At 58.0% G+C, this 15,690-nt stretch overlaps 1 protein-coding gene across 3 annotated transcripts in view; it reads left to right on the top strand.

The window, feature by feature from the left end:
* Positions 1 to 15,690, top strand: part of ABR (ABR activator of RhoGEF and GTPase) — a 159,275-nt gene that overhangs the window by 57,274 nt on the left and 86,311 nt on the right. The window contains exons 1-2 of one of the 3 annotated variants that reach the window (XM_064378166.1): positions 4,904 to 5,040; positions 14,369 to 14,467. In XM_064378166.1, the coding sequence (XP_064234236.1) occupies positions 4,906 to 5,040; positions 14,369 to 14,467 (234 nt within the window). In that variant the 5' untranslated portion in view covers positions 4,904 to 4,905. Of the gene's footprint in view, positions 1 to 4,903; positions 5,041 to 10,578; positions 10,786 to 14,368; positions 14,468 to 15,690 lie in introns of those variants that run through there. The other 2 variants (XM_064378167.1, XM_064378165.1) reach the window with 2 other exon arrangements.

Here is a 15,690-nt window from a genome sequence, read left to right as displayed (position 1 = left end):
AGGCCCTGTCTCAAAAAAAAAAAATTAGGCCGTGCACAGCAGCTCACAACTTTAATCCTGCGCTTTGGGAGGCCAAGGCAGGCCGATCACCTGAAGTCAGGAGTTCGTGACCAGCCTGGCCTACATGGTGAAACCCTGTCTCTACTAAAAATATAAAAATTAACCAGGATTACAGTGCATGCCTATAATCCCAGCTACTCTGGAGGCTGAGGCACAAGAATTCCTTGAACCTGAGAAGCAGTGGTTGCAGTGAGCCGAGATCATGCCACTGCTGCACTCCAGCCTGGGCAACAGAGCGAGACTATGTCTCAAAAAAAAAAATTATGGCCAGTCGCAGTGGCTCCCGCCTGTCATCCCAGCACTTTGGGAGGCCGAGGTGGGCGGATTACCTGAGGTCAGGAGTTCAAGACTAGCCTGGCCAGCATGGTGAAACCCTGCCTCTAATAAAAATTCAGAAATTAGCCGGGCATGGTGGCGGGCACCTGTAGTCCCAGCTACTCGGGAGGCTGTGGCAGGAGAATTGCTTTAACCCAGGAGGCGGAGGTTGCAGTGAGCTGACATGGCACTGTTGCACTCCAGCCAGGGCAACAGAGTGAGACTGTCTCAAAAAAAAAAAAAATTGCAATAGATGTTTCCATGTCATCTTTTCCAGAAAAGGGGCAGCTCAGCTGCAGAGTTCTCAAATTGCCCCTCCCTTGACACTACCTCGGGAGGAAGTCACCACGGTCATCCATCAGCTCCGCAAGGGTGGGCACGGAGTCCCCTGTCCATGGCTGCGTTCTGAATGCTGGCACAGCACCTGGTGCAGAGCAGGCTGTGAACAAATGCTTGCCAACTGGGTCAGGAAAGGAGGGTTGGAGAGAGTGGAGGAGGCTGTCTGTGGCAGTCGTCCACTGGAGACAGAGATTTAGACTTGATAGTATCAGAAATCTCAGTGGCTGCAAAAGATTTCAAACATTAGCTGCGTGTGGTGGTGTGTGCTTGTGGTCCCAGCTACTCGGGAGGCTCAGGTGGGAGGACCACGTGAGCCCAGGAGGTAGAGGCTGCAGTGAGCCACGTTCGTGCCACTGTGCTCCAGCCTGGGCAACAGAACAAGACTCTGTCTCAAAAAAAAAAAAAACAGTCTCAGTAGGTGCCCCATTCATTGCCCATGGGGAAGTTTACGTCCCTCCCCCTCCACCATGCTGTTCAAGGCACTTCTCCAAGTTCATCTGCTGTCCTCTAGCCATGGTCCTCAGGGTTTCTCTCTCTCTCTTTCCTCTTTCTTTCTTCCTTCCTTCCTTCTTCTTTCTTTCTTTTCTTTTTCTTTCATCTTTTCCTCTCTCTTTCTCTCTTTCTCTTTTCTTTTCTTTCTTCCTTCCTTTCTCCTTTTCTTTTTTCTTTCCTCAAGATAGGGTCTGGCTCTGTTGCCCAGGCTGGAGTGCAGTGGTGTGGTCTTAACTCACTATAGCCTCCAAATCCTGGGCTCCAGCGATCCTCCTGCCTTGGCCTCCGGAGTCCCTAGGATTTCAGGTGCTCTGCTGCAGCTGGGTGGCTGAAGCTGCTTCACCTCTTCCTTTCGGGCCTTGTACCCTTTGCCTGGAAACCCTTCCCTCTTTCCAGATGCTGCTCTGAGGCCACCTTCCTGTGAAGCTTTTGCTCTCGGGCAGCCTTGTCCTCAGACCCCAGGCTGGCTGGTAAACCCGAACACCGCCTTGTTTGTTCAGAGGTCCCGGCCCCAGGCGGACCGAGATCATGCGAGCGGCAAGGCCTCTGTCCTGCCTTGAGTGTGTCGTACCCGGACTGCTCTGGGTGTGAGTGAATGGACAGATGAAATGGGCAGACAAGATCAGGAGCCCAAGTGGAACGTGCATGTGGTCGTGCAGAAGTAAGATGCTCTAGACCTGGGGAGGGGGTGGCTTTGGAAAAGGAAAAGAAGGAAGAACCGAAGGACTCGGGAAAGGGACGTGGGGCCTAGGGGAAGGAAGACTAGCAGGATGGGGGCCCCCGAGACGGAAGCGGAGAGCCAGAAGGGGAAGCTGATTTTGGGAGGAGGAGGGCTGGCGTGGTCTGGATGTGTGGCGTGGAAGGGCTGGGGCTGGGGCTTCTGAGTGAGGAGATCCAGGGGATGGGGCAGGGGCCAGACCTAGAGGCCAGCAGTAAGCACGGGCTGGAGGTGGCCTGCCACGTGGGCTGTCACTGGCCTGGAGGGGAGGCGGGCCTGGAAGGGAGGTGTGGTGCATTCTCGTTCTCGGGGGAGGGAGCAGAGGCCTGGGGCCTGGGGCCTGGGGCCTGGGCCCGAGCAGTGGCCTCACATTTCGAGAGGCGGGAGAATGAGGGGCAACCTCAACCACAGCGAGGTTGGGGCAGCGCCTGCCTCCTCAGGGCTTGGAGAAAGTCTAGACAGCAGGGGCCAGAGAGTCGGAGAGGGAAGCCCCTGGCTTTGGAATACACGTTTTGGGGGGCGTTTGAAGTAGGCTGATTCTCCGGAGAAGATGAGGAGCCAGGCCGAGGCCTACGGTGTGTGCAGGATGGGGAGGAAGCCCAGGTCCAGGGCTGGCCCCACGTGTTTGTCAGGGAAGGGGAGAGAACGAGGTGGAGACTCGTGAGTCACTTCCCCTCGGGGTTGGGGGGCACCCAGGGCCTCTGAGTGGAGGCTGTGTGTGAGGAGGGGCATTCTACTTACTCACTGGGATTTCCAGCCACAGGGACGGGGTGGGGCAGATGCCTTGGATGTTAGGGAGCCCCTGGTGTGAGGTTAGGGATTTAGGGAAGGAGTGGGCGTCAGCCTCACCATGCTGGGCAGAGGCAAGGGGGCGGAGATGGGGATATCCTGGCAGACTTCCAGGGCACCTCATGTCCTTCTGGGCGGAGGAAGGAGCACGGGAGGGGCCTGTGGGGTTTTAGGTCCTGCTTTGTGTTGTCTACATGTCTGAGCCATGTGGCCAGCCCGGGACACACACTTGGAGCCCGCCAGGCGGGAGGCAGAAAGACCTGTGGCTCAGGGCCCTGAGCTGGCATACACGTGCCCGGGGAAATGCCAGCCTGGTTGTTCCCAAGCCCTGGCAACAGCCTTGCCCGCCCAAACCAAATGAGGAATTGTGGCTGAAAGGGCCCTTCAGATGCACGCCTTGGCTATTTATAACCCAGCAGGCAGGGGAAAACCAGGGGCTGGAAGGAGATGGGTGGGTGGGGTGGGGTGAGCCTGTGCAGAACCCTGGTGGCACAGCTCCCTGAGCAAAGGCTGTTGGCCCTGGGGCCCCAGGGCTCACCCCACTCCCTCACTCTGCATTTCTGCTCTGGAAACGGGATGGAGCCTGTCTGCAGTGAGGCAGGTTCTCTGCTGCTGATAGAGCCCAGAGCTGCTAAAGAATTTTAGGGGAGCGGAGGGCTGTGGCCTAACTCAGGGCACAGCTGTAGTTCATTTAGATGGCACCATGGTTTTGTTTAAATGTTGATTATTTGCCATTGTTTTAAAATCAGGAGCGATCATGTTAAGAAGCCAGATTTCCAGCTCCTTTGGCACAGAGATCAGGCAGCCATTGGTGGAGCTGAGTGGTGGTTTCGCCCAGCCCTACCTGGCTGGCCTCACTCCCTCGCCTCACCTGTACCCTTATGGGTGCCAGTTGCAACCTTTGCTCCATCGCTGGGTTGGGGAAGAGCTTTTCCCAGGGGCCCCGGACTCCTCCCCCATGGAAGGAGGTGCAGGTGCAGGGCTGGAGGTTCTGCCCATTGGAGAAGCCAGGGGGAGCTGGCTGGAGAGGGCAGGTGTGGCCATGGGGCCTGGCTCGGGTTCTGTGTGCCCTCCCCTTGCTGGCTCCCTGGGGTGGGGTGGGGGTCTGCTCGGAGGAGGTGGGGGCCTGGTCTCTGCAGCGCCTGTTGCGGGGGGGCTGCTTGGAGGAGGTGGGGGCCTGGTCTCTGCAGGCCTGTTGGGGGGGCTGCTCGGAGGAGGTGGGGGGGCCTGGTCTCTGCAGCGTGAGTGGGGGGGTTGGTGTGTGAGTAGGGGAGCTACTGGGAGGAGGCGGGGGTCCTGGTCTCTGCAGCGTGTGTGAGTGGGGGGGGTGTTGGTCTGTGGGGGGAGTGCTCGGAGGAGGTGGGGGTCCTGGTCTGGGTAGCCCGTGTGGCGGGGGGCTGGTCTGTGAGTCGGGGGTGCTGCTGGGAGGAGGCGGGGGTCCTGGTCTGTGCATTGCGTATGAGTGGGGGACACTCGGAGGAGGCGGGGGTCTTGGTCTCGGCAGCGCGTGTGAGTGGGGCGCCCACCGCCCGTGGGCAGCACCCTGGTGGCGCACGCACGCTCCTGCTGGGGGCAGCTCGGGCCTGTGTTTGGCAAAGCCTGGCTCCTCTGGCGGCGGCGGGGACGGCGACTGCGGCTTCGCGGCGGGCCGGGGCCTCCCTTCCGGAAGGGGGCTCCGGCGCGTGGGGACCTAGGTGGCTCTGGGGGTCGCTCGTGCTGGGCCAGCGCGGGAATCCAGCTGCGTCTGAGAAGCGGCCTCCTCGCTCCTCCTCCGCCCGCCACGGCCCCGCGACCCCACAGGACGGGCGGCCCCACCTCGCGGCGCCACGCGCGTTTCCTGTGTGTTGGGAGCGCGTCCCGGAGGCCAGGAAGGGCGGGTCCTGCGGGGCCGGAGCGGGGCCTGGTGGGCGAGACGCGGGGGGCGCCGGGCGCCGCTGAGCCGCGGGTTCGCCTCCGCTTCGGGCCTGGAACGGCATCAGGGGCTGTCCGGGCCTCGCTCCTCCTGTCGCCGGGAGGGGACGCGCGGGGCGGCCGCGGGGCGGGGCGGACAAGGTCCGGGAGGCGGCGCGGGTCGGGAGCCGCGGGCGCGGGTGTAGACCTGCCCCCCTCCCTCCCCGCCCCTCCCGCCGCCGCCGCCGCCGCCGCCGCCGCGGCGCGGACCCGCTTCCTGTCTGCCCTCCGGCCCGGCTGCCATGGAGGAGGAAGAGGAGGCCATAGGCTTGCTGGACAAGGTTCTGGAGGACGAGGATGTGTTTCTCCTGGAGGAGTGCGAGCTGGGAACCCCGGCCAGCCCCGGCTCAGGGTCCCCCTTCCTGGTGGCTGTGAAGGTGGGAGCGTGACACGCCCTGGGGGCCGGGAGGGCCGGGCCGGCGGCCGCGAGGGAGCGCGGCAGACATGGCTGATCTGGGCGCCGCGCGGGCGGCCGAGGGGAGTCCCCGGCTGAGTCTGCGGGGGTCCGGCAGCTGCTCCCCCGGGAGAGGGGCGGGCGGCCTCCCCGCTCAGCCGGGCTCGGGCTTCAGCGGCTGTGCCCGGAGTCACCTGGGGGCCTCCCAGGAGAGGGTGGGCAGGAACCCCGTTTCCACAGCAACCGTGGGGGGCGCTCAGGACCGGCGGGGGGGCCGCCCTCTTCCAGCCCGGAGGCGAGAGGCTGTGTGCAAAGGGCAGGAGTCAGGGGTCACTGAAGGAAAGGACTGGGCCAGCCAGGCGTGGGGGGTGCTTTGAGGCAGGTGGGCAGGTGCCCTTCGCAAGGTGGGATGGTCTGGGGGCGCGCTCTGCAGCAATGCCCTGTGCTGGAGGAGAGGTTGCTTCCGGGGAGACAGTGCTGGCAAGAGTCCCCCTGAGGAGCACGGCTGCCCGGAACCCCCGGCCCTGCGCGCCTGGTGCCCCCTCCACAGCGGCCCTCCTCTCCCTCGCCGGACACGCCTCTCAGAGCTTCACCCTCAGCCTTTTGCTCAGCTGCCCTCTCGTCCTGTTCCGTGTCAAGAAAGGAGGGCCCGTGAGGATGCGTGGCTGGGAGTCTGTGGTGCCGAGCGAGGCCACCTAGCCCTGCGCCCGCCCATCTGCAGGCCCTAGAAGGCCTGGTCACAGAGCATGGCTGGGGACGGGGACGCTGTCCCTGCACCTTCCCAGCCTCCCTGCCCCTCACGGAAGATGGGGACCACAGCCCTGCCCCACCCACCCTCCAATGTGGCTCTGAGGAGGAGCCAGTGGAGGTAAAAATAGCCCCACGATAGATGGGGGCTGGTGTGTGGAGTCTGGATGGAGCTGTGGTGCAGGCCCGGCTGGGGGGAGCTGTCGGAGGCTGTAGAGGCGGGCACCCCACCCCATGTTCTCGGATCTGGTGCTGGCATAGGGCGTTGGGGGCAAGTCACGTCTCCCGGTGGGCCCAGGGAGGCCTCTGCACTCTGACCAGCCTCCCCACTAGGAACAGGGTGGCAAGAAGTTCTGCTCATGAGCCGGGAGTCCGGCTGGGAGCCTGGCGGTGCTGGGATCAAGGTGTGGCCCTAAGGAGCCTTCTCCGGGGTCCCCCAGCTCAGGTGTGGGCCCACGCCATGCTGCCTCCTGCACCTCCCCTTCCCCTGGACCCTGGGTATGCCTCAGCTAAGCCCACAGTTAATTCTGCTCAGAACTCCAGACATCTGTCTCCTCAGTGATAGCCCATCCTCCTGGGAACAAGGACCACGACATACCATGGCCCAGCGCTGCTCGGTGCTTGGTGTGTGGCTGGTGTCAGGGAGCACCTGCAGAACGTGGGAGGCCCGCGGGAGTGCACGGAGGGTGTACAGGCCCCCAGCCTCACTCCCTCTCGGAGGTGTTCCGCTGCAGCATGCACGGATACCCAGAGAGCCTGAACACGCATCATACCTAAAAACGCCGCTCCTCCTCGGTCCCCGTGAGCACCTGGAGGGGTCTTCCCCTCTACTCTACTGCCAGCATGGAGGAAGGGGACCTTTCTTGAATGCTGGGGAGCTCCAGGCTCCCCGCCTCATCCTGAACACCTCTAGAAGTCCTCCCTCTTCTTCTGGCACTGGCTTCAGAGGGTTGCTGCAGAGAGGCGGGAAGAAAGCTCGTGCATTCACTCAATAAACATTCTCAGGTTGGGTTCTCTTCAAAGCACCCTGCCTGGCACTGTAGGGATGATAGGAGGAACAAAGTGTGATTCTTCCTCACGAGGTGTTCAGAGCGAGAGCAGGCACAGGGATTAGGAACACAGTGGTCAGAGGGGGCCAGGTGTGGTGCCTCACACCTGGAACCCCAACATTTTGGGAGGCCGAGGTGGGTGGATCACCTGAGGTCAGGAGTTCAAGACCAGCCTGACCAATGTGGTGAAACTCCGTCTCTATTAGAAATAAAAAAATTAGCTGGGTGTGGTGGTGGGCATCTGTAATCCCAGCTACATGGTAGGTTGAGGCAGGAGAATCGCCTGAACCATTAGGCAGAGGTTGCAGTGAGCCAAGATCATGCTGTTGCCGTCCAGCCTGGGTGACAGAACCAGACTCAGTCTCAAACCAAAAAAAAAAAGAAAAGAAAGTCGTTAGGGCCAGGCAAAGGTCACCAAATTCAGGGAGAAGAGAGCATTTGCAGTGGGGGGACTGGATGCGTGCGTGTGTGTGCGTGTACACCTGTGGGTGTGTGCACATATGTGGGTGCACGTATATGGGGGTGGGTGTGGGTGCGTGCACGTATGTGGGTGCGTGGGTGTGCATGTGCTCCTGTGGGTGGGTGCGCGTATGTGGAGGTGGGTGTGCGTGTGCACTTGTGGGTGTGTGCGTGTATGTGAGTGCACGTATGTGGGGGTGGGTGTGCGTGTGCGCCTGTGGGTGCATGTGCGTATGTGGGTGTGGGTGTGGGTGTGTGCCTGTGGGTGTGTGCGCGTATGTGGGTGCATGTATATGGGGGTGGGGGTGGGTGTGTGCGCATATGTGGGTGCACGTATGTGGGGGTGGGTGTGCGTATGTGCCTGTGGGTACATGCGCGTATGTGGGTGTGGGTGTGCGCCTGTGGGTGTGTGCGCGTATGTGGGTGCACATATATGGGGGTGTGTGTGGGTGCGTGCGCATATGTGGGTGCACGTATGTGGGGGGGGTGTGTGCACCTGTGGGTGTGTGCGTGTATGTGGGTACGCGTATATGGGTGTCGGTGTGCGGGCCAGGGTCATTTATGGATGGTATGCTTCATCCTGGGCTGTGGGCAGTCTTGGCAACCCCTCCCTGGCAGCTGGTAGGAATCCCAGGCGATCCTCTTTGCTATTACTTTACTTCAGGGGTACTTACCTTAAGCAGTAGTTACTTCCTGAGCCTGTGCCCAAGTACCAGGCCCATAAATCAACCCTGTTTCCAGTGTGATTTCCGAGATGCTCCATCTTCCTGGGAGGCAGGTGCGAAGCTGGCTACAGCTTTCTCCAGAACGGCAGCTGGGGTCTGCTGCGCGTCTCAGCCCAGACTGACCTTTGAAGAGTCACTGATCTGTTAGACTGATCGTGCAATTAGCAATAGCAGCACCACGTTCCATTGGTAAAATGGTGTGTACTCTCCAGAAACACTTCATGCCATTCTATTTAAAGATAGGCAGGGCTGCAACAGGGGCCTTGTAGAAGGTGCTATTTTAAGGAACTTACTTGTCAGGAATAAAAAACCCTTTTGTAACACAGATTAACCCTTTAGGTATTATTCTGTGCCAGTTTTTTTTCCTTTTGAGACCGAGTCTCGCTCTGTTACCCAGGCTGGAGTGCAGTGGCGCAGTCATGGCTGACAGCGGCCTCCGTCTCTGAGGCTCAGTCTCAGTCAGCCCTCCCACCTCAGCCTCCCTCCCACTGCAGGTACATGTCACCACGCTGCGCTGTTTTTGTATGTTTGTAGAGACAGGGTTTCACCACGTTGCACAGGCCAGTCTCTAACTCCCGTGGTCAGGCGATCTGCCCGCCTTGGCCTCCCAAAGTGCTGGGATGACAGGCATGAGACACTGAGCCCAGCCCAATTCTGTGCCGGTTTTTAATGGATCGTCTGAAACATCTCTATTTCTGCTTCACCTGCCCAGGTCTCTTCCGCCTCCACACGCAGCGAAGGCCACGCCTGTGTCCCCCATTTGGAGGTTCTTCTCAGTGCAGGCCCCACAGTTGATGATTTAAGAGGTGATCAGTGGCACCTTGGTCTCTATTTTGCATTTTAGTAGTTAAGTATATACTTTAATATATATTAGAAAAAATAGGACTTATACATTTTTCTTACGATTTCAAATACAACATATAGGATAAGACTGCTTTCTACAAGTCAGTTCTTGGTCAGGTACGGTGGCTCACACCTGTAATCCCAGCACTTGGGAGGCCAAGGTGGGTGGATCATTTGAGGTCAGGAGTTCAAGTCCAGCCTGGCCAACATGGCGAAACCCCATCTCTACTAAAAAACACAAAAATTATCTGGGCGTAGTGGCTCATGCCTGTAATCCCAGCACTTTGGGAGGCCAAGGCAGTCGGATGACCTGAGGTCAGGAGTTCGAGTCCAGCCTGGCCAACATGGAGAAACCTCATCTCTACTAAAAACACAAAAATTATTCGGGCATGGTGGTGGACACCTGTAATCCCAGCTACTTGGGAGGCTGAGACAGGAGAATCACTTGAACCTGGGAGATGGAGGCTGCAATGAGCTGAGATTGTGCCACTGCACTCCAGCCTAGGTGACAGAGCAAGACTCTGTCTCAGAAAAGTTCTCGTAAAGAACAACACTGAGTAAGAATAATGAAGGTGGTGGTGTGTGAGTAAGGCAAAATTCTAAAGGTGGGATATGAACAACTAAAGTTTCAAAAGGACACTGCCTGTACCCCACGGCCCTGCCTAAAATTTCAGACAGCAGCGGGGAGCCCAGCATGTGAGGAGCCACCCTTCAGAAGAGGGTGGCTGCTGCAATTTGGTCTTTGTCCCCCAGCAGGTGACCCTGTCCTCTCTGTTCTAAATCCTGCCAAGGAAGCAGCTGAAAGAGACTTCCTCAGCGCCTGGTCCTGGGCAGGGGAGAGGGTCTCTAGCTGTCTCTGCACTGCCTCAGCCTGCAGATGGGCCAGTTGTCCTGGGGCTGATGCTAGGTGTGGGTAGAATTCCCAGGCATGGGCACACCCCCTCCAGGCCCAGTGGCATCCACTCAGATGGGCCAGTTGTCCTGAGGCTGATGCTAGGTGCAGGTAGAAGCCCCGGGCATGGGCACACACCCCTCCAGGCCCAGTGACATCCACTCAGATGGGCCAGTTGTCCTGAGGCTGATGCTAGGTGTGGGTAGAAGAAGACCCGGGCATGGGCACACACCCCTCCCAGGCCCTGTGGCATCCACTCTGGCAGATCCTGCTGGGTACTCTTGGCAGCCAGCCAAGGCCCATGGCCTGAATTCTGCTGTCTGTGACGTCTCAGGCCCTCGCCTCGTGTCCCGTAGCTTGGAGTCACAGCCAGGGAGGCCGCTTTGCTTGTCTTGGAGATCAGCGCTCCTGGGGAGATTGTGTCTTTGCTTATCCTGGAACCAAGCGTTTGGAGGCTTTCCTTAGCCTCTCAGCTCTGTGGAAGACCAGGCCTGAGCTGGCTGCACTTTACCTCTAGACACTGTCCCTCCCAGAGTGACCTGATGTCTTTGGTTTGGTGGCTTCAAGCTGCCAGCCGTCAGCCTAGCAGATTGTGCAGGACGCTGAGGACAAATGAACCCACCAAGGCGGGATTTTGTAAGTCCTGGCTGGGAGGAAGTGAGGACAGGCAGCTTCCTGGGGCTGGAGAGTGGCAGGCAGTGGGGCCTGGAACTCTCCAGAGAACTCTGGGTGCATGGGCACCTGTGAAGTGCTCCTGGGGGCAGAGGCCATCTTTTTCACCTTTGTATTCCCAGGCCTGGCACCCATCGGGAACGGATGAGTGAATGGTGAGCACTGGTGTTTGATGAGACGAGAGTCCCCCACAGGATTGCAGAAACACTCCTGAATTTCCTGATGGTTCTGAACTAGGAATGGTGGAGTCTTGGGTCAACAGAGAAGAGACGGGAGATGGAAGAGGCCTTTCATTGGCAGTAACTGAGCAGTGGGCCTCCCGTTAGCCAAGTGCACAGCGGGTAATTTCCCATCCGGAAGCTCTCCAGTGCCTTTACTCCCATCCCAGCGGAAACTGTAGAGCGGACGGGGCCCAGAGTGGGAGCGCTGGGGCTGACTCTGTTGCCTTTTGAGGGAGCGTCTCCCTGAGAGGTCTTCCCATCAGAACCAGCCTTTCACAATTGGATTGTGGATGGGAGTGCTGAGGACAGGATCTTGCAAAAATGGGCGATCACAGGGCTGCGGGGTCCACACTTGTGCCAGGGGAGGGGACGATCCTTCCCCGTCTTAGTCCGACCAGCGCTACAGTTAAGCTCCGTGTGCCCCAAGTGACTTCCTTTGGAGGGTGTTTGCTAAACCCTCAGGCAGACCCTTGGTGGGCAAGGAACAGGATGGGGTGCTAGCCCCCAGCACAGGGATGCATTCCCATTTGTCAAGGCTGGGAAGCCGCAGGAAGACCCACGAGGGTCTGACCTGGAGGGGCTGGGCTGGGGGCCGGTCCAGGCTCCAGTCTTGTCCCTCAGGGGTCTGTGTGCTGGCGGCCGTGCAGGCCACTGCAGTCCGACTCTCCCTGTGCCTCAGGAAGACACTATCACCTGCCGGACTGTGAGACTCCAATGAGTTGAACCAGGAAGAATGAGTGCTGAGCACCCTTCCTGGTACTTGTGAAGCCTCAATATGTAACTAGTGGCCCTTTCTAAAGCTTGGGGTCTGCCCTGCTTTTCTCATGCTGCTGAAACAAATCGCCGCAAACTTAAGGGCTTAAAAAGACACAAATTTATTCTCTTGTAATCCCAGCACTTCGGGAAGCTGAGGTTGGCGGATCACCTGAGGTCAGGAGTTTGAGACCAGTCTGGCCAACATGGTGAAACCCTGTCTCTACTAAAAATATAAAACTTAGCAGGCATGATGGCAGGCACCTGTAATCCTAGCTACTCAGGGGGCTGAGGTGGGAGAATCACTTGAACCTGGGAGGGGGAGGCTGCAGTGAGCTGAGGTCACACACCACTGTACTCCAGCTGGGTGACAGAGCGAGACTCCATCTAGATCAATCAATCAATCAATCAATAAAATACAAAGGAATCTCCAGGGCAGCACTGCTTCTGGAAGCTCTCAGGCAAGCTTGTCCAACCTCGTCCCACGGGCCACCTGCTTTGAATGAGGCCTGACACAAATTCATAAACTCTTAAAACATTGGATTTTTTTCTTTGAGCTCATCAGCTGTTGTTAGTGTTACTGCGTTTTATGTGTGGCCCAAGACAATTCTTCTTCCAGTGTGGCCCCAGGAAGATCAGGCGCCCCTGCTCTAGGGGAGCGGATTCCTTTTGCCTGCCGTTTCTAGCTTCCAAAGGCTCCCTGCATTCCTTAGCTCATGGCCCCATCCTCTGTCTTCAAACCTACCAGCGTAGTATCTTCCAAACAGTCCCTCACCACCACCCGTTCTCTCCGGCTGTCTCATTCCCCTTCTGTGGCCACGAGGCCTCGGGGAAAGAGGGAATTTGGGGCAGCAGGTAAGGAAAGAAACGAAGGCCAGAGACCTTTGAAGATGAGGAAGCTGGTGCTCCTGCATGTGGAGAGGACCGAGCGACCTCATGGCTGTGGGAAAGACTGGGACAGGCCTGGGCCACTGCAGGTGTGTCATGAAGGACCTGCTGGACCCCGTGTCCCAGTCTAGGGCCAAATCTTTACTTGTTTGTTTTTTAGATGTCTTTCCCACTAGATTCTAAGCCACGTGAGAACAGGGACCCCTGACTGTTTCCCGTTGTATCTACAGAGCCTGGTGGACATTCAGTAACTGCTTATTGAATGAATAAATGGACACATAGCCCGGTTGAATTCCAAAGGGCTCACATTTTGCAGTACTGATATTTGGTCCTTGGCAAGCATCAGGCAAGGTGGCACTCTTAGAAGGTGAATCCACCTCCCGTATGTGGGACAGGCAGGAGAGAGGAAGAGAGGCAGGAAAAGTCGGTTTGGAGAACCCAGTCAACAGAGTGGGATGCAAGGGGCCTCAACTACGGTAGAGGGAGGGGTGGGACGGGGGAACAGGAGGGGAGACAGATGAGCAGGGAAGGGCTTGCGGAGATGAGCAGGGAGGCAGGGAAGGGCTTGGGGGCTCAGTGTGGCGGAGGGAAAGGGGAGAGAAGGAGGAGGGGCCAGGATGACTTGGGGATCCTGGCCAAGAAGAACGACTGTCCACGTGTTTTCACCGAGGAAATGTTGGGGGTACTTTCTCTGAAATATTGGGATATTTTCTCTGAAATGTTTGGGATACTTTCTCTGAAATGTTGGGGGTAATTTCTGAAATGTTGGGATATTTTCTCTGAAATATTGGGGTACTTTCTCTGAAATGTTGGGGTAATTTCTGAAATGTTGGGGTACTTTCTCTGAAATGTTGGGGGTAATTTCTGAAATATTGGGGTACTTTCTGAAATGTTGGGGTACTGTCTCTGAGCCGGCACTGTGCCTGCTGGTGGACTCCAAGTCTGAATAGTGTGTCCTCCTCTCTAAGGAGCAGCAGTTCTGGAGGGAGGAGAAGGCCGCTCCGGGCTGTGCCTTGTGCAATGCGGTGGTCAGGAAGTGCTGGAGGCCAGTGTGCCGGGTGGGGGTGGGGCTGAGGGGTCCAGCCCGCCTTCTGTTGGGGGACTGAGACTAGCCAGAATCCTCACGGCTGGGGCCCCTGTGCCTCCATTCCGTTCTCTCCACCCGCGCTCTGCTGGCTTACCCGTCACTTCCTCTGGGGCTTCCCTCTGTCCCCCCAGACTTAGATTCTGGCCCTGCTGTTTCCTCCCTTCTGACCATGCCATGCCTCAGTCGGGACTCTGATTTTCCCTCCTGAATGTCCTTATCCCCGACAGACAGCCCGGCAGACATGGGTGGGTCCCGTGTCTGCTCACCTTCGGAAGGCTGGCTTGCTTGGCAGGTGGATGAATCCATGGATGAACATCAATGGGGAAATGTGGGAATAGGTTGAGGGAAGCAAAACCAGGTGTTAGCAGCAGGAGCATGAGTGTCTGAAGCTGCTTTTGTAGCTGGAGAGGAAAGGGGGCCTGCCCCCTCCCGTGGGCCGAGTCTGCATGTTTTATATTTGTTTTATCATAGTACCTGACTTTTATCCCCTATAAAAGTGTTACTGAAAGAAGGGGAAAAGGGAAAGTGGGGGCCGGGGGCAGTGCTCACGTGTGTCATCCCAGCACTTTGGGAGGCCGAGGCGGGCAGGTCGCCTGAGGTCAGGAGTTCGAGACCATCCTGACCAACGTGGTGAAACCCCGTCTCTACTAAAAATACAAAAATTAGCCGGGTGTGGTGGCAGGTGCCTGTAATCCCAGCTACTCGGGAGGCTGAGGCAGGAGAATCACTAGGACCTGGGAGGTGGAGGGAGGTTTCAGTGAGCTGAGATTGTGTCACTGCACTCCAGCCTAGGTGACAGAGTGAGACTCAGTCTCAAAAAAAAAAAAAGTTGGGGGAAAGGGCAGGGAAGCAGACAGTGCACTGAAGACTTCGGCAGGGGGAAAGGGCAGGGGAGAGGGCAGAGAAGCAGGCAGTGCACTGAGGATTTCGGCCTCCTTGCTCATGAGCTGCTGGCTGTGCTTTGCTTTTGCACAGGTGGAAGCAGGGAAGGGCCTGGAGATGAGGAAGCTGGTTCTCTCGGGGTTCCTAGCCAGCGAAGAGATCTACATTAACCAGCTGGAAGCCCTGTTGCTGGTGAGTACAGTGTGTGCTCTGGGGCCCCGGGGGCGGGGCTCCGGGGCCCCGCGCCGGGCAAGCTTATGTTCTGAAGCTGCTTTTGGAGCTGGAGAGGAAAGGGGGCCTGCCCCCGACCTCCTGTGGACAGAGTCTGCAGCTACTCTGCTCCCAGCTGGGCATCAGTGAGCCCAGTCACTGCCAGAAAGGGCCTGTGCCTCTCTGCTCCATCTCTCCATTACCCAGCTCTTTCGAGGCAGGAAAAGCAGCACAGCCAGGTTAGGGCTGGAAACACGCCTGTCACCCACGGCCGTGGCAAAGGGCCTCCATAACCCATCTCAGGGCTCTGTCCGGGTGGGGGCCGAGCACCCCCCTCACACCATGCCCTGAGCAGTCACTGCCAATCAGTCCAGCTGAGAACTCCCTGTTGTCTTTGCTGCAAGTCCGTCTGCCTCCCTGGGTGAGTGAACAGTGAGCAGCATCCAAGGCGCACGTCAGGAAATAGGAGGTGAGAGGCTGTGTTCTTGTTTTTTTGTTTTTTTGTTTTGTTTTTGAGACAGAGTCTTGCTCTGTCCCCAGGCGCCAGGCTGGAGTACAGCGGCACAATCTAGGCTCACTGCAATCTCCACCTCCCAGGTTCAAACGATTCTCCTGCCTCAGCCTCCCTAGTAGCTGCGACTACAGGCGCACGCTACCACGCCCAGCTAATTTTTGTATTTTTTAGTAGGGACAGGGTTTCACCATGTTGGCCAGGATGATCTTGATCTCTTGACCTCGTGATCCGCCTGCCTTGGCCTCCCAAAGTGCTGGGATTACAGGCGTGGGCCACCGCGCCCGGCCGTTCTTGTTTTTTTGAAATGAAATTTTGCTCTTGTCGCCCAGGCTGGAGTGCAATGGCACGATACTGCAACCTCTGCCTCCTGGGTTCAGGTGATTCTCCTGCCTCAGCCTCCCAAGTAGCTGGAATTGCAGGTACATGCCACCAAGCCCAGCTAATTTTTAGTAGAGACGAGATTTCACCATGTTGGCCAGGCTGCTCTCTAACTCCTGACCTCAGGTGATCCACCCACCTTGGCCTCACAAGGTGCAGGGATGACAGGCTTGAGCTGCCGCACCTGGCCTGTCTGTGTCTTTTGAGAGGCATCACAGCTCTGAGGCATTAGGCCAATCTCTGCCCTCAGTAAGCATGCCTCAGTTTCCTCTCCCAGATGGAGGCATCATGGTGAGAGTCTGATTGGAGGGGA

The sequence above is a fragment of the Aotus nancymaae genome, unplaced genomic scaffold, assembly GCF_030222135.1.
Source record: "Aotus nancymaae isolate 86718 unplaced genomic scaffold, 86718_ANA_hifiasm-v0.15.2.pri h1tg000018l, whole genome shotgun sequence".
Classification (NCBI taxonomy): Eukaryota; Metazoa; Chordata; class Mammalia; order Primates; family Aotidae; genus Aotus; species Aotus nancymaae.
The sequence above is the reverse complement of the archived record's forward strand: the minus strand, read 5'-3'. Positions and strand labels throughout refer to the sequence as shown.